At 39.9% G+C, this 19063-nt stretch overlaps 1 protein-coding gene across 1 annotated transcript; it reads right to left on the reverse strand.

Moving 5' to 3' along the window:
- On the reverse strand, positions 1-18794 carry LOC107578000 (telomerase-binding protein EST1A-like). The gene is made up of 19 exons (XM_016264016.1): positions 18677-18794; positions 15342-17502; positions 15016-15208; positions 14305-14415; positions 14010-14116; positions 13010-13088; positions 12653-12763; positions 12285-12497; positions 10048-10109; positions 9019-9164; positions 8797-8913; positions 7778-7952; positions 7474-7696; positions 6458-6625; positions 6072-6239; positions 5011-5155; positions 4709-4926; positions 600-681; positions 1-265 (listed from the first exon to the last, which is right to left on the reverse strand). Exons 1-19 carry the CDS (start codon positions 18771-18773, stop codon positions 135-137), a joined length of 4707 nt encoding a protein of 1568 aa, XP_016119502.1. The 5' UTR covers positions 18774-18794; the 3' UTR covers positions 1-134.
- Positions 18795-19063: the final 269 nt, after the last annotated feature.

The raw sequence follows: 19063 nt of genomic DNA on the forward strand, positions 1-19063 counted from the left end.
GGGGGGGGGGGTTTGACAAAAAGCTTGTTGGATTTTTCCCCTTTCTACTCATCCTCTCTGAGTGACATTTCTTCATCTTCAACTTTCACAGTGGAGGATGACTGGTTTGTACAGCGGTAGGTCAGGTCTGCGGTTCAGCCTACTTTAGCCCAGATCAGGAACGCTGGGATGTCCCGGACAGGCACGTTACGTGTGAGAGCTTTGACTCTTAGGTTGCGGTCATCCGTGAGCAAGACCACCTCCCTGCGCAACCTCACCGGCCCATCTGGAGAATACAAAGCATGTGAGTCAGAGAAGAGAAATGTTTTTATCAGCTGTTTGGACTCTCATTCTGATGGCACTCATTCACTACAGAGGATCCATTGGTGAGTAAGTGACGCAAAGCAAAATTTCTCCTAATCTGTTCCCATGAAGAAAAACTCATCCACATCTTGGATGGCTTAAAACTTGGATGGAGTAACTATGTCTTTAAAAACATAGCAATCAAAGTCAGATGCTGTAAAAATGTGTAAATGGATTAATAATTAGAAACAAATTCAGATGGAATTCAAAAGCGCGCCCTGTGGTGATTGGCCCCTAACAAGTAAAAGTGAACTGACTTCTCTCAGCAGGCATGAAGTCCTTGGCTTTGTCCTGACAGTAGTGCAGACAGCAGGACAGGATGACATCATCGTTGTTGCCCTGGGGAGACAGACGCACAATGAGTGGGTGGCTTTAAAATAGAGTTTAAAGTCCTTTTAAAGTGCATTTCTGAACTTCTTAAGGGATTTTTCACACTAGAGTTGCAGGTTGATGTTGAAGCCATTTTCTGAACTTGGGTTGCGCACCATGGAACCGCGTCGGAGTCTCTCCCAACGATTGTTCCCTGAAGATTACCGTTAGACTAATTTTGCAGCCTCTCTGTCTTGTTACTTACATGAGAGTGTTAAGACAGGTGATTATAAAAGAATCTCTCATTTGAACCTCACTATCAAAAGTAGCTTTAGATTTGACAAATTGAGTTGTCAGTTCAGAATTAGTTTAAACTGTTAATTTCAGATCCATTCACAACTCAGTTGTGTAATCACTAAACTAAAATGATTCTGATTTTTTTAATTTTATTTCTTTTTATATATATATATATATATATATATATATATATATATATATATAAAATTGTATTAATTTATTTATTTATTTTTCTTTATTTTAATTTATTTAGTCATTTAGCAGCTTACTGCTAAATGACTAAACTTACAGCTTACATGTAATGACTAAACTTTCAGCTTATCTTACTTACAGCTTATATCTATCTATATATCTATATATATATATATATATATACACGAAACATGGACAAAAGAAGGGGACTTGAGTCCTTTCTCCGAACTTGCTCCTCAAAACTGCTCCTCTTCGCGATCCTCTGGTCGTGGGGGAGGTTTGGCCGTTGTTTTTAAAAACCTTTACCACGGCCGCATTATTCCGTCTGATGTTTATAAGAGTTTTGAGGCTCAAATGTCTTTAATGGACTTGGCAAATCCAGTTCTGTGTGTTGTTATTTATCGACCCCCTCAGTTTAGTAACGCTTTTTTGAGTGAATTTGCAGATTTTTTGGGGAATGTTGTAACCATCTACGATCAAATTTTATTGCTTGGTGATTTTAATATTCACATCTGTTGTCCCGGTAAGCCGCTATCTAAGGATTTCTGTAATCTTATGGATTCCTTTAGTTTTTCTCAATGGGTGCAAAGTCCCATGCATATTCACGGTCACACTTTGGACCTGGTATTCTCCCATGGTTTTTACATTACGGGCATGGAGATCAGAGACTCAGGCTTCTCTGATCATAAATTTCTGACTTTCACCACTACCTTCCCTCGTCGATCAAGTACTACATCTGCTCAGGCCCGCTGGGTTCGCTACTTTTCCCCTACAGCCTGCGAGGATTTTGCTACTGCATATAAGGCAGCCGATGAATGGTCAGCTACAAATTGGTCTGTAGAAAGCTTTGACGCTAATACATATTTTAATTGTTTTAATAGCACCTGCTTGAATATTGTCAACAACATTGCTCCTTTGAAGATCAAGCGTTCCATCAAAAAATCTGCTCCTTGGTTCAATGACTCTATTCGCTCACTCTGACGAAACTGCAGACAAGCAGAACGCAAATGGCGTAAGGACAGGTTGCAGGTGTCCTATGACATTTTAAGGGAGTCCCTTTCTATTTTTCAGAAAGCTGTCAAGTCTGCGAAATTTAAATTTTTTCAGAGATTATTTCAAAAAATCACCATAGACCAAGAGTTTTATTTTCAACAATAGATGCTGTTTTAAATCCAGCTGTTGATGTTTTCCCTGATGTGTCTAATCTCTTATGTGAAAAATTTGTGGCCTTTTTTGTCGAGAAGATAGCAAGGTCAAGACCACAATCATTGGCAGCTCTTCATATCTCTCCTGAAATAATTGGGTGCTCTTCTACTTGGAGCATGATTAGTTTCATTTCCCTTCAAACCTGTAAAGACATTATTGATCAGCTGAAACCTACTTTTTGTCCGTACGATATTATTCCATCACACTTTTTTAAGCAAATTGTTGATACCATAGGGCCTGATCTCCTGTTTTTTATTAACAAGTGTCTGAGTACTGGCACGGTCCCTGACGGCCTAAAACATGCCTCTGTTACTCCTCTCTTGAAGAAACCAAATCTTGATGTGTCTGTTTTAGGTAATTTTAGACCAATTTCTAATCTCCCTTTTATCTAAAAAATCTTGGAAAAGGTTGTATTTATTCAACTTCACTCTTTTCTGGATTCTAACTCATTATATGATACTTTTCAGTCAGGATTTAGAAAACTATATAGTACTGAATCTGCTTTACTGAAAGTTACTAATGACATTCTGCTGGCTACAGATAAAGGGAGTGCTGTTGCTCTGGTCCTTTTAGATCTCAGCTCAGCATTCGACATGGTCGATCACTCTATTCTCATCTCCCGACTGGAAAATCTTTTAGGCATTCAGGGTACCGTTTTGAATTGGTTCCAGTCTTTTTTAACTAATAGGATGTTCTCTGTCTGTATTGAAAAACACACTTCCTCAGTTGCACATCTTTCTTGTGGTGTTCCGCAGGGATCTATTCTGGCTCCAACACTGTTCTCCTTATACTTGCTGCCATTGGGTTCCATCTTTTCCAAATATGGAGTATCTTTTCACCTATATGCCGATGACACCCAATTATACCTTCCTCTTAAACAATGATTTAAGTTGCTCTTCAAATGGTACAAAATGCTGCAGCCAGGCTGCTGACTGACAGTCGAAAATTTGATCATATCTCTCCCATCTTAACTTCTCTGCACTGGCTACCAGTCAAACTGAGAATAGATTTTAAAATTCTAGTTTTTGTTTTTAAAGCATTACATGGCCTAGCACCAGCGTATCTTTCTGACATTTTACATTATCATAATCCTTCTAGGTCACTTAGATCAAGCAGCCTTGGATTGCTCTCTGTGTGTAGATCGAAGTTAAAACATCGTGGAGACCGAGCTTTTGCGACAGCTTCCTCTTTCAAATCAAAACTTAAAACACATTTGCTTAGTGTGGATTTCTAATTATTTTTTTATTTTTTATGAGATATTATCATTTGTATCTTTATGTGACTTCTATTATCTGGACAGCACTTTGGTCAACCCTGGGTTGTTTTTGAATGAATGAATGAATGAATGAATGAATGAATGGTATAACAAAGAGTGAAAAATTTAAGGGGGTCTGAATACTTTCCGTACCCACTGTATATATGAGTGTTTTACTGGTGCATATAAATAAAAATTTAAAAAGCATTTTGTAACTACTTTAGCCCTGATCAGGAACGCTGGGATGTCCCGGACAGGCACGTTACGTGTGAGAGCTTTGACTCGCAGGTTGCGGTCATCCGTGAGCAAGAACACCTCCCTAACTGGCTATACAAATTTATACAGCTGATAGATACTGGACTGGAATGGAATGGAATAGAAAATTTTAAGGGCATCAATGATTTGGACTTCAGTAACAAAAGTAGCTGTGGAGTTGGTAAGTTCAGTTTCGTGAATCAGTTCTACCTGTTTGTTTCAATAAATCGATTCAAACTCTGATTCAACGATTTATTTGTGACTAAACTAAGCAAAAAGGGTTCTGGTAAAACATACCAGTAAATAAATATTACTGTGTATTGTTATACTGGTGCATATAAATATTAACACATAAATAAATTTAGTAAGAAATAAGAGTGGGGAAACAGCATTTAACATTTTTTTAACTAATTGGCTACAAGAATTTAAATGGCTGAAAGTCAAAATAATGATTTCTCTGAAATAAAATAAAATGGGCAAATACATAACTGCAAATACACACTGAATATACACATACATACACACACACTGTGTGTATTTGTCCTTTTTATTTTATTTTCAGTATATTCGGTATATATTTCATAAATAAATAAATATATACACACACACTCTGAATCATATAAAGGCTAAAACAATATTGAAAAATAATTATTTAGTTGCCCAGACCTAAACCTTTGTTACTGGTATCAAGGCAGTCCCAAATTGATGACAAACTTGCAGTGGTTCAGATCCAAATAAATCAACATGAAAAGAAACTTGCAGCAGGGAGAGGAACTTATTGGAAGTATAGGCAGCATAATCATTTGTATTTTAGCACCAACATATTTTCACAAAGGGAAGAAATACACAGACCTTTTGTCCAGAAGTGTCCTCACTGCGGAAGGCAATGGACTCCAGTGTGTTTCCTCTGCTGGTGAGCGCTCTGATGCAGGGATCTCTAGCCTCAAACGCTTTCTCCAGAAACATGACTGCTGCTCTGGCTCTTTCCTGCACCTGGCGGACATGGGCACCATTATTGATCCCCTCACGACTGTCCTGCCCTTTAGCCAGACCATCCAACTCTGTGATCACTGTTACAATGACAAAGAGAAACATTAAACAGAAAGGAAGAGTGAAACATTTGTGTGTATTTTAATTATCAAAGAGGGTCTCACCAATAAGAGGCACAACCAGGATGTACATCCCACAGGCCAGAAGCTTTCTCAGGCCCTCCAGATGATCTATGAAGCCGTTTGTGTCCGGGACCAGATAGAACGGCCTGATCTCAATCTCCAGCTGCCCACCCGTCTGCAGAACAGCCTGGAGGACAGAAACAGACACTTGCTCAGCTCTTTATCATTAGCTTTAAACATTTAAACTTTAAACAGTGCAAGAAACACTAATGTCAAAAGTAGACAAGGTGTACAGATTAGGGTTTGCACAGACCAGTTGACTTTAATGCTCAGCCATGACACTTTAAGCTTGATGTCGACTAGTCGCTGGTCCTATAGAGGGCGCAACAGGTTAAGAAATCTTTGAATTCCACATTTACACTCCGTTTGCAAAGAGCTAAAATGACAAATAAATACATACTCCGAAAGTGCTGATTATACCATCTGGATGCTCGAAACTGAACGGGAGAATGCACGTTTTAAACAGCTTATTGTACAGGTATTGCCGTTCTAATCTAATGCGCTGCTGCGCTGTTGCAACGCACACACATAGGCTAGACAGTAGCACACACAGAATCATTCAGTAGCGCGGAAATGTATTGTCAACACTGTTCTGTGTTTTCTCAATAAATTAGCTTAGAAACTGAAACGTTCTAGCATATATTTCTTTGTAACTAAAACCCACAGGATCTATTAGTAGAGAGACGCTATTAGAATTAATTCACACACGCAACCGCTCTCTCACTAACGCATTCATATAAATGCAATCTTTACTGTGCTACTTTATCTGTATCTGATTTCGAACAAGCAGAAATCTGTGAGAAATACAGCAACCCACGAGCTGTTAACGAGCTGTTATAGGAGCAATAGACATGTGTGGCAGCACTGTGTCATTTGCCATAGCTGTGCACAAGGTGTTTGAGGCTTATTTGCTCATTAATGACGTCATCAGCAACTAGTCGATGCCGACTCTCCTTTCATCAAATAAATGTCGACTTAAAAAAAAATGTAAAAACTGAAGTCGTTCAACCCCTAGTACAGATAAAGATGGCGTCTGGCGATACCTGTATCTTGTCCAGCCGTTTCTGCTGCTGTGCCAGCTTGTGTGCGAGAGCGTGACGTCGTGCCCTCAGCTCTCTGATATCATCCTCACTTCCGTCTCCTTCCATCTCTCCATCGATCTCCCCTTCTGATGCAGAGAGAGATGATTCCTCCACAATCACATCATCCTCCTGAGAAAACAGTGAAATTAGCAGTGCTCTGCCTAGATAGTTAACCACACATTCTGTTGAGTGAGTTACTGGAAAACAGTGGGAGAACTTGCACAATTGGTGGCTGACTAAATACTTTTTTGCCCCACTGTATGTGTGTGCGTGTGTGGATAAGCAATACAAAACAGATCAAATTCTCTTTCATACATCATTCATACATAACGAGAGGTTCACTATACCTGTTCTTGCATTTGCGCCTTGTTCTCCGTGTTTACGCTGGGTGTAGGAGGTGTTCCCATGGAAATGTACTTTCCTCCTTTAAAAGCCAGCAGCGGCTCTTCCTGCCCACACAGAGCTTCCAGGAAGTACTTCAGAACGGTCACTCTCTTACAGTCAGCTGCTATAGCCTACAAAATAAAAACATTCAGATTAGAGATAACTACAGCTGCTAAATTAGATTTATTAGAGAAAATGTTTAATATCACAAAATGTAACAATTAATTTGATTAATTATTATCGACCATTTTCTTTGCTCAAAAGAATAATTAATGCCTTAACACTGAATGGAGTTTTAGCGACTTGGATAAAAAAAAAAAGCTTAAAAAATATGGCAAATTAAGAAATAATGAAAAAAATAATTTAAATTACGTTTATCTACTGAGAGTCCTAATAGTATCCACCCAGCAGGCAATAATAGACTGAATGGACTACATAAAAATATAAAACAATAATAAAAACATAATAAATAATAAAAAAGGTAAACTGTAGTAAATTGGATAATAGCTCATTTATTTAATAAAATAAATATAGACTGAATTTTAACTAAATATAAATAATTTTAGAAAATTAGTACAAAAATAAAATAAAAAAAATAAAAACATAATAGTAAGATGAAATTATAAAGTATTGTTACCTACTGACAGTCCCAAATTTGATATATTCTCCACATAACAGGCGATAATGGACCGAATAGACTACATAAAAATATAAAATTCAATACTAAAATAAAAAAGCCAATTGGGCTTAATAGATTAATAGTTAATTCAATTAATAAAATAAATGTAGATAGAATTAATCAAGATAGAATTTTTAACTTAAAAAACATGAATGAGGAACATTTTTGCAAATTGGGATCTAAAAAAAAACAATGTAAAATAAAAAAAAAAACAATGCAAATGATTGTATCTGTATCTGTTATTGACGGCCCTAATTTTTATATACAATCCATAGGTGTGTACATTACTACATTACTGACCGCATCTGTTCCTTGGTCTATATAGCATGCTTCCTGTGGGGCAGCGAGCAGCGGGACAAAGCCAGAGAGCATTTTGTCTTCCTCCAGCTGTAGGACTCTGAGTTCCTCGTCTCCTTCTCCATCTCCATCTACATCAGCTTTATACAGCAGAACCTCACCATGATACACGCGTGCCAAAGAGTTGCACAGATCTGCAAGACACTGCCACACGTCTGGACCCCCCCTAGAAACACACAGTACTGTATTACTCCAGCTCAGTTTCAAATCAACACGGCCCTGTGAACGTAACACAAGCAGGACTCACTGAATATTGCAGGGAGGAGGGTTCCACTTGTCTGGGTGGCCGAGCATCCAGTCAGACCAGACCTTCATGCTGGGTAGCAGCTCTCTGAGGTCGGGAGGGAAGACAGACACCCGTACCATCCCCTCCTCCTCGTCCATTTCATCAAGCTCCCCCAGCTCTTCTGCTGGGATAGACTCTGGAAGAGGAAAAAAAGAGAAAGCAAATAATCAGACGAAGCTGATTTACAAAGTAAAATTGTTTTACCCAGAATGACTTTATGCTGTCTACATAGGCAGCACACAAGGTTTAGCAACCCTCTATAATGCGAGTAATTCACTCGCATAAATGCGACTAAATCTTGACTCTGGGCGACTAAATGATGTCTAACATTAGCCATTAAACTAATAAATTGTTAGATTTTACTCGCCAGTGTGTGAGTTGAAGGCTAAGTATAAGTTTAGCACAGATATATTTTCACTTGCGAACACTCTGACTGTGCGCTTCAGTTTGACTCTCCGTCAAGCGATCTTTGCTATTTTTCAATTCATCTCAAAGGATGCACAGCGTACCAGTATTTAACATACCGTAAACTCTAGTGTGAAGGCGCACAACTCACCGCCGCTTTGCTGAGAGCACTGTTTCTCACACACACGCAAAGAAGCTCTACTTTAACACAGTAGCACAGAAATCTCTATCAATAGATTATTAAAATGTTAATGCAGTTTAATCTTACTGTTTTTTTCCTGACACATTCATCATCATTACTTCTGCCGGTGTGCTGTGGCAAGCTTTATGAGGAATTAAAGGCTCATTAGCATGATTTAAATGGTTTATTAATAAAAGTGCGATTAGTCGACTAATGCTTAAAATGAACGACTACTAGTCAACCATAAATATCTTTAGTCGAGGGCAGCCCTAATATATATGTATATATAATTGTATATCAGTCTCGTGAGTAAACTAAAAAAAATGTACTAGCCAATGGCAATTCTATTGCCAAGGTGTAGAGTGTTGTTTTGAAACACCCATTGTCGACTCACCAGCAGGTGTTTCTTGCAGGAGTTCAGTGCAACGTTGCACAAGGAGACCAAACATAGCTAAACCAAGAGATATGGTCTGCTCCTCCAATACGGACCGAGTTTCACCCTGCCCTTCAGCTACGAGAAAGACAGAAAGATTGAGAGGCAGAGCAAAGTGAGAAGCAAGAGAGGTTCTTTTTAATGGACCAGATTCTACAGCCACTGGTAGTGTTGTATTTTTACCTCTGATCTGTGCGTTATGAATGGTGAACATGTTAATAGTGATGATCTGCAGCATGCGTGTGCTGCCGAGGGGGGAGGGGCTGTGCTGGAGGAGGGCCCCAAACTCCTGCAACACTCGACTCGCTACAGCAGGAAAACTCTCCATCCTGAGGACCAATCACGATACATTATGCAAACGAGTACAGAATATTCATAATGAAAATTAATTTCTGTGGTATTTACCAGCATATCATTAGGGGTGTGCACAAATAGTTGAATATTCGATCTGTAATCATTATTAGAAAAAAAAAATACAATTTGAATTTTACTACATGTTGCTTTGCTGGCCATAAATGCAGGGAACATCTTAAGCATGCAAACTAAAAGTCAGTTATAACTAAATGCACTGGGTGGAGTTGTGGAGCATGTTAACAAGTTGATTGTATTTGATCACAGAATGTCATGCCTGCCTGGTGAAGTTACTTTGATCAAAATGATCTTACTAAATGATATTACAAAATGGAATTACTTTTGATCAAATGAATAAGTGAAACGGAGTTATAATATCACCACCACAATGAAAAATCACATGAGATCCAAACAGCAGTCGACTGAGGAAATACAGCTGTCCATCTCGGCATTCACGACTGCAGGTATGCGCAGCTGTACCACGAGCGAATACAATAATTTTGAAAAATGCCCATCCCTACATGTCATATTTTATTTATTAATTTAACACCAAAAAAACTAATCTTTTTAAACATTAATTAGCTTTCTGAATAAAACAGTTCCCTAATATAATTGAAGATTATATTCCAATCAAACATGTTTTTAGTCAATGCAGTAGATTGACTTGTTCAGATCCAAAAACAATCCTTTCAGGAGCTGTTGCTTACTATACATAAACTAGGATCTGTTCTAAAATCAGCCCTTTGAGCTCTCAATATGATTGTTCTAGATAAAGACCTTCAATGTCAAAGGTCAAATTAACAGCAAAGCAATGCAGTAAAAATTGATGTTTACAATAGATCTGTTGACATTAAGACTTACCCTACTTTAGTGAAAAGCTTTCCATGAGTATGCAGGAAACTCAAAATAAACCTCTTGTTGAGCTGTAAAGAAAAGGACAGAAAAATGTAAGGAAAGAGAGTAATTTAACTTTTTGTTAACTCTATAAAAATTATTGTAATTATAACGATCGTTCATCGTAGTAAAAAAATAGTTCATGTTTTCTCCCTGAAACCAATAGCTCCATAGTGCACACACAGTCACCAAGACTCAACACGTAAACAAACCAATCAGAAAATTGACAAACTCGCCACAGGATGATAACCTTGTTTCACTGATAAACCTAAAGCGCTCTCATTTAATTAAATCAGTGTATTGCCTGAAGCAGCGTGCTCAAAACAACCTGCTAACCCTTACAAAAGACAAATGGTGCGATGGAAGAGGTCAACTTTCTTAAAGTTTAAGTGTGCATTTAATGCTGACGTGGACAAATATCCAAGGTTACCAAAATGACAGCTGCATCACGGCACAATGACGCCCTTTTCTGCCACTGATGGGTGACTCATAGTCAGCCTCATACTGTGCAGCTCATAAACAACTCGACATGACCTCTTTGGCTCTCCTGATGTGCGCGGGTGTTTGCATGCGTGTCATACGTGTGTGTGTGCCTGTTTGTGCCCGCTTTTTGAAACATTTGTGAAACATTTGCGTGGCTCAGAGGAATATTTCTTTCCTTTAGTGCAACAGGTGGGCTGCTAGTTGTTTCTTGGTGGACGTTGTTATTGTAAAACATTTTTAAAAATTGTATCCGTATCCAGATTTATCTGTGAGCAGAGCAAACAGCCAGCGCAAATGACACGTTTTAATAAGCACTCACATCACTGGGACTTAGAGTTCCCAGCTCTCCATCCTGCTCAGAGTCTTTGCCTGATTCACTGCCTGTCGGACGAGAAGTTCCCGGATGCCCGGTGGGACGTATCCAGATCTCCACACGAGTGGCGTCCTCACCACGACGCCCACCAACATGACCTCGGGGACCACGGGTACCTCCATCTACTTCCTGCTTCCGTCTGCATTCAATCTGGTCAGCCTGGGTTAGGAGAGATGAACAAATATGACAATAAGAATACTGACATTTTTCAGCTGCACAACCAATATTGTTTAACAATGCCATTAATATTTGAATTTAAATAAAAAAAACAAAATGGGATTATTCTGTTGGAGCAGCAGTGTTAACATGCAAACCTTGCGCTTGGCTTCCTCAAACAGACTCATCAGGCTCTCCTTGGCTGTGAGGATTGGGTTACTGGCAGCTAGACTACGCATGTAATAATATACAGCATCCAGCTTTCGCTTCTAAATGAGAGACAGGAGGAGAAAGAATTTACTTAACTTTAATGTTAATAGTCATCTTTTAAACCAATATCAAAGAAGCAAGTAATGAAGAAAAAGAAAAGAAAAAATAAAACAACTGATTTAAAATCAAGAAGCCTCAAATAAGTAATAAATACAAGTGCAATTAACCAGTCTTAATATTTTCTATTAAAATGTTAATATTCTAACACGTTGTCTAATAAAAATTATGTTATGCTGATGTCTCACCGTATACACTGCTAGCAGGGCCAGCTGGTTGTAGGGTCGCCCATTTTTCGGAGCAATCTGCTGAGCTTTTAGATACCAACTGCACATAAGAAAAAAAAAAAAGGTTAACATCGAAATATGAAAACTTAATTGATGTCTTTGTCATTGGTAAATTAATTTAAAAAAAATGCATGCTAATTCATTTTATAATTGGGCAATACACTATGATAAACAGAAGCACATGCATGTATACTGAAATATGGCGCTTTTCCACTGCATGGTACTGCATGGTACGGCTCGGTACGGTTCACTTTTGGGGGGTTTTCCACTGGGTACAGTGCCTGGTACTTTTTTTAGTACCACCTCGGTTGGGGTTCCAAGTGAACCGTACCGTTACCAAAACGTGACATGTAAACTCTGCTGATCACGGATTGGCCGGAGAGATTCGTCTCTACCTGCATCACTGAACTTGCGACACAAACACAACAGAACCGCTAGATTTAAATCAGCACAGCCAGCGAAGGATCGAACGCAACTGTTTTGAACAAGCGCACCTTTTTTTAACAACCAAAAAGTTTTTTTGTCTGTTGCGCAAGAACAGATGTTCCTCACATTTTTAAAAATTGTATCCGTATCCAGATTTATCTGTGAGCAGAGCAAACAGCCAGCGCAAATGACACGTTTTAATAAGCACTCACATCACTGGGACTTAGAGTTCCCAGCTCTCCATCCTGCTCAGAGTCTTTGCCTGATTCACTGCCTGTCGGACGAGAAGTTCCCGGATGCCCGGTGGGACGTATCCAGATCTCCACACGAGTGGCGTCCTCACCACGACGCCCACCAACATGACCTCGGGGACCACGGGTACCTCCATCTACTTCCTGCTTCCGTCTGCATTCAATCTGGTCAGCCTGGGTTAGGAGAGATGAACAAATATGACAATAAGAATACTGACATTTTTCAGCTGCACAACCAATATTGTTTAACAATGCCATTAATATTTGAATTTAAATAAAAAAAACAAAATGGGATTATTCTGTTGGAGCAGCAGTGTTAACATGCAAACCTTGCGCTTGGCTTCCTCAAACAGACTCATCAGGCTCTCCTTGGCTGTGAGGATTGGGTTACTGGCAGCTAGACTACGCATGTAATAATATACAGCATCCAGCTTTCGCTTCTAAATGAGAGACAGGAGGAGAAAGAATTTACTTAACTTTAATGTTAATAGTCATCTTTTAAACCAATATCAAAGAAGCAAGTAATGAAGAAAAAGAAAAGAAAAAATAAAACAACTGATTTAAAATCAAGAAGCCTCAAATAAGTAATAAATACAAGTGCAATTAACCAGTCTTAATATTTTCTATTAAAATGTTAATATTCTAACACGTTGTCTAATAAAAATTATGTTATGCTGATGTCTCACCGTATACACTGCTAGCAGGGCCAGCTGGTTGTAGGGTCGCCCATTTTTCGGAGCAATCTGCTGAGCTTTTAGATACCAACTGCACATAAGAAAAAAAAAAAGGTTAACATTGAAATATGAAAACTTAATTGATGTCTTTGTCATTGGTAAATTAATTAAAAAAAAATGCATGCTAATTCATTTTATAATTGGGCAATACACTATGATAAACAAAAGCACATGCATGTATACTGAAATATGGCGCTTTTCCACTGCATGGTACTGCATGGTACGGCTCGGGACGGTTCACTTTTGGGGGGTTTTCCACTGGGTACAGTGCCTGGTACTTTTTTTAGTACCACCTCGGTTGGGGTTCCAAGTGAACCGTACCGTTACCAAAACGTGACATGTAAACTCTGCTGATCACGGATTGGCCGGAGAGATTCGTCTCTACCTGCATCACTGAACTTGCGACACAAACACAACAGAACCGCTAGATTTAAATCAGCACAGCCAGCGAAGGATCGAACGCAACTGTTTTGAACAAGCGCACCTTTTTTTAACAACCAAAAAGTTTTTTTGTCTGTTGCGCAAGAACAGATGTTCCTCTCGTTGATAGCAGAGGAGCGGATCCAGCGAGAGTTTGAGGGGGCGATGCGGAATGAAAAAGTTTTTTTTTTAGGAGTCGTGGTAGTAGAGGTGGCGCAACTATAACGACATGTGAATAATCCCGCCCACTCTAAAGTGGTACTCAACTGCAGTGGAAACGCAAACCGTGCTGAGCCGAACCGTACCGTGCCGTACCACGCAGTGGAAAAGCGCCATATTTCAGTATACATGCATGTGCTTCTGTTTATCATAGTGTATTGCCCAATTATAAAATGAATTAGCATGAATTTTTTTTCATTAATTCATTAAGAGCCGTGCCGAGCCGAGTCGTACCACGCAGTGGAAAAGCGTCAATAGTGTACTATGCTGTCAAATACACCTTTTCTGTTTAACGTGGTCATGACAGAATTACCTGCGTGCCTTCCCATAGTTAGCAGAGTCACTAGCCTGTTCACGATATCGCGCGATATCCCCCTGACAGATCATGCAGCGCTGGGCACTGATCAGAGCATACTTCACCTGCAACAAGGTAAAGTGGATTCCCACTTGTTTAATGTGCTCAACAACAGTAGAACTAACTATAAAAGTGCCTGTTACAAGACAAGCCCTACAATTATAACTTTCTTAAAGGGCTTTGTTGCAACTGGGCACATACTCCTAAATAATTCATCACATGAGCTCATATTAGAGAAACACAAGGAGCGTACCGTCTTGCGTAGAGGTCTTGCTCGTATAGCCATGCAGTCCATATAGTCCTCCAGCTTGAACTGAAATACAGTCTGCAACTTCTGTAGCAGTGAATCAAAGAATACTGCCCCCTAGGGAAAAAAGTAAGCATTGCATCTTATCGTCCTGTCACAAATTGATTATAATACAGAATGACGCTATATACCATTTTTTTCCTAAAATATTATATAGTTTTATAGGAGTAGGTTTCTTAGAGTTGGCAAATACATTTTTCATTATTTTGTAGGTACAGACATCTGTTGTGGCCGTTCTTGGCCGTTTTTATGAGGCTTTTTTAATAGTGTTCATATCGATATCGGAATTATATCGTATCGACCGAAATTAAGAAATATATCGTGATATAAATTTTGGCCATATCGTCCAGCCCTAATAAAACAAAATATAAAGTTTATATATAATATAAAGCAAATGAGCGGTCTGAACTTATTTACACAGCGCATTTTTTATTTTGCTCGCACATGCGCACCACTTATGTACACCCCTGATAATAACAGCATTTATTAAGAGCAATAATTTTGGACTATTACAAAGTTTATAAAATTTAAAAAAAAAATGTGCATTCTCACTAAATAAATCTTACTGACCACAAACTTAATAATGTTAGTGTAAATGTGACATCAGGGGGAAAAAAAATTAACAAATTAGACAATGACAAAGACTTTAATATCTACCTCTTCTAGAATGGTCATCAGCATGGTTTTGATCTGTGGGGCCGTGTCTGACATCTGGTCCCTCAGTAGCTGCCTAAATCTCTCTATCACTTGGTAAAATACATTCTTCCACAGAGCCTGATCCAGGTTTTGAGAGTCGGAGAACTCTATGTCTGTCAAAATCACCCGCTCGTACAACGTCAGGAGTTCAGCCCTGCAAAAACAACAGAAGTAATATAAACACATTAGAGGAAAAATTCAACGGGCTGTAATAATGTTTATTATTAGGGTAGAACTCTAACACAAAAAATCTTTCCCATGCACAACGTTGAACATTCATTACACACCTGAGCTGGGCCATCCTCTCCAAACCCTCCGGGCTCAGTCGTTCTCGGGACAACAGGTTACCGAGTTGGAGTTCCTGACTGTCAGCCAGCCGAAGAAACTTTCCCAGCTCTCCTCTCGTCTGCACCTCTGCCTCTTCTGGAGTGAGACCAGATCCCGCTGGAGAGGGATAACCTGGCCCACCTTGCCCATAGGGTCCATAAAAAGGTGGCACAGAGGCGGGATACATCCCATTAGAGCCAGGAATTTGGTAGGGAATGTGATATGGGTAAGGATAGCGTGGCGGAGTGTTCGGGGAATTGGCTGATAGTGGATACCAGTAGGGATTGTCAGAATTCTGGAATTTGTAGTAAGCCATGGCAGCGGCTTGCTGGTTTTGAAAAAACTCGCCCTGGCGGACAGGAGGACTTCCTGTGGTCTCGTCATCAGTGTCCAGAAAGTGCAGCGGCCCGCATCCACCCTGCTGCAAGTACAAAGCCTGCTGGAGAGATGCATGCTGGGATTGTTGGCTTGATACCAGTGCTGGTTTCTTATCCGGGTTATTTGGGTCCCAAAGGCGTCTTGTCCCTCCTCCACGGCCCCCTCTTCCTCGGCTCAGACCCATTCCTCCTCTCATTCCTCCAAGCTGAGGCCCAGGGTCAGGGGTCAAAGTTAGATCAGTGTGGGCAGGAAGCACTAGGATGCCCCTCCCATGACCTCTAGGGTTTTTTCGGCTCGCTTGCTCCTGGCTTGAATGCTTATCCAAAGAAACTCTTAAAATTCCTCCTCGACCGCGAGATGCAGGTGCTCTTTGCCCTCTTCCGCCCCCTTCAGGACCTTTGTGGGTGCTCTTGGCTTCGTCAGCAACTCTGCCTCTTCTATCTTCTCTCCCCCACACCTCATTTTCCTCCAGCGAATCTGTGGAGGACAATGTCCGTGCCGTCCGTCTCCTCGGGCGGCCATGGCTTCCTCGGATGTACTCCTTCTGTCCAGTGGTTCTCTCCGCAGTGCGTGTGGCCAACTGATGACCCTCCCCTCTAAGTCTCTCAGCTTCAGCCAGACCATCCATACTGGTCCCGCTACTGGCCGAACTCGTGCTGTAGGTGCGGTTTCGAGGACGCCGGATGTCTGATTGAGAGTATCGCTTCGAGGCAGAGTTGACTCTGTTTGAATCGGTTCTCTCAGATGGTTTTCCTTGCTCTTTTGGCCTGTTCCCTTGTTGTTTTTCATGGTTCATGTTCTGGTCACGACTCGCCTCCTTTCCGCCAACATTTCTCTGCTTTTTTCCTTCAGGTTGATCTGCTTCTGAGCCTTTTCCTACCCCCTCCACTTCCTCTTTCTTGGCAAAGACCTGGTTGTTACCTTTTTCTCTTCCTGCTCTGGATTTCCCGTTACCCCTCTCCATTTTTTTGTCTTCTCCAGTCACTTCATTCCCTCCACCTGCTTGGCTTCTTCGCCCTTCCCCACTAGGTATTCTCCGGTTTGTTCCATCCTGCCTAGCTCCATCTCTGCTTTCCTCAGACTCTAAATGGAGAATGCTGACTTTACCGGTGATACTCTCTACATTATTCTCATTTTTGTTTGCAGAAGGGGAGTCTACAGTTCCCTTGGACTCTTGTTTTTTCTTGCCATCTTTGCCTCGCCTGTTTCTACGCTTTTCCTCTTTCTCACACTTAGTAATTGTTTCAGCAGTTTTTACACTCACTTCTTCCTCTCTCCTTCGATCCCCATCTAATTCTTTGCTCACCCTGGTCTCTTTGTGTACTTGAGACCTTCGCCCCCCTGGCTGATATATCTCACGGTCAGGTTTACGCATCTTTCGTGACTGCTTCGGTGACCTGGGCATACCAGCTCCTTCAATGCTTTTAACAGCATTTCCATCCATAAGTTGGTGGTTAACAACACCTACATGTCCTTTAGTGTTAAAATGTACTTCAGATTGACTGTGATCATTTGGAAAGTCTCCAGTGCTTACGTGAGAGCATCCAGGACTGGCAGGTGAGCTGTCAGGCATTTTGGTGTCATTACCAAAAACACAATCATCCGGTGGATGCATGGGGTCTGAGCTGGCTCCTTCTGCGCTGTCTTTATGTCTGCATGGATGGACAGCACCAGGTTTGTACCACTGCAAGTCTGGATGTTTACCGTCTCGCTGCCGTTGCTTCTTACCCTCCTCTCGCAATTCTAAGAAAAAGATGACAAAAACAGAAAACAAATATTTTATTGCCTGAAGAGTACATTACATCAGGGCAGTGGTTCTTAACCTTTTTGACTTCATAGACTCCCAATGTCCACAACAATATTCACAAGCCCCATGGATAAGGATTAAAGACTAAAATGTTTTTTTCCTTAAACATTTCTTTACTCACAATTTCTGCCTGATAAAATATTTTAGAGCTTGACAACTAGACAAAAACCTTAATTCATTTGCATTACTTTTCCAAGTCTAGAAATTACACTTTTAAATCAGACTACCTCAAATATCTAGGTTGTCCAAGACTGTGAGAATGTGCAAATGAGAATAATTATAACTGCTTTGCGATAATTACATAACTAAATACATAATTACATACTAAAATATATTCATTTATATAAATTATTTCCTGAAAAAATAAATGGCTACACATTTTGTACAATGCATGTGTGCTTACGTTTATTTTTTATTTTTTAATAATTTAAAGGTATATTGAGGCCACCTACTGGGCCCTGACCCTCTGGCTGAGAAACTCTTCATTAGGAAAATGTCGTAAATTTGAAGAAAATAGTATTATTTATACTACTTTATAGCAGACAGAAATAGATCACAACATATAATGCTTTTATTGATGAAAAATCCAAGGCCAAATTGCTGTTGCTATGGTATCCGAGGAAAATAACCTGTTGCATGTGCAATGTAACATGCTAACCCACCAATATACATTGACTACAAACACTTAGACGACAATAATCAAGTTATGATATGAAGTTAAAGAGTTGGAGTTGGATAGCATCTTATTTATAAAGTCTCCCTTTAAAATTCATATCTCATTCAAGAAGTTGCCGCCTTCAATTGCCAGTATTACAGTTAGCATTACACTTATTTCCTTATACAAATGAAATCGCGTTTCACTAATAGGTTATGTGACACTACAGGGCATATTATTGCATACAATGCAGAAAAACCACGCAAGAGATGTCGAATGCTTTCAAAACAAGTGCAGTTCAACCCACAATAGGGGTGACTAAACGACTGTTGTTGACTTACGTTAGCTAGCTATTAGCAAACTGAACCCTAACTTTAACGTGACATGTCAAAATAAGGCTGGTCTTGGACTACTACCTTTCTTACATTGTTTTAAACATTTAGAGAATTCCTAACCTTTTACGCTGTCGCTGTGTGCGGTGAAACTCGATGCTTCTGCTCGTATCTCCGCGGCTGAAATTCGTACTCTTTCCAGCTCGTCCGCCATTTTCATCGAAACCAAACACAAACACACGGCGACTTGGTAGGGCCAAAAAGCCATAAAGCAAAAACGCGTTTAAAAAATAAGACACGCATCCCGTCATAATGCGTAATAGGTTTCCTTGTAACATAATCACAAGCACAGTAAGGGAACACACACACACACAAATGAATATTAACATAAAACAACAAATGAAAACAACAACTTATTTATTTTTAAAGGGATAGTTAACCCACAAATTCAAATTCTGTCGAAATGTATGTCAAAGTTGTTCCAAACATGTAAGTGTTTCTTTCTTCTGT

This window comes from Sinocyclocheilus grahami, unplaced genomic scaffold (assembly GCF_001515645.1).
Source record: "Sinocyclocheilus grahami isolate Dianchi unplaced genomic scaffold, SAMN03320097.WGS_v1.1 scaffold32.1, whole genome shotgun sequence".
Taxonomy (NCBI): Eukaryota; Metazoa; Chordata; class Actinopteri; order Cypriniformes; family Cyprinidae; genus Sinocyclocheilus; species Sinocyclocheilus grahami.

Coding starts and splice junctions, on each gene's coding strand:
- LOC107578000 (XM_016264016.1), bottom strand. CDS start 18,773: ATGAAAATGGCGGACGAGCTGGAAAGAGTACGAATTTCAGCCGCGGAG. Junction 12,764..13,009: donor CCCTGCTAGCAGTGTATACG/GTGAGACATCAG, acceptor TCTCTCATTTAG/AAGCGAAAGCTGGATGCTGT. Junction 6,626..7,473: donor TAGACCAAGGAACAGATGCG/GTCAGTAATGTA, acceptor TTTATTTTGTAG/GCTATAGCAGCTGACTGTAA.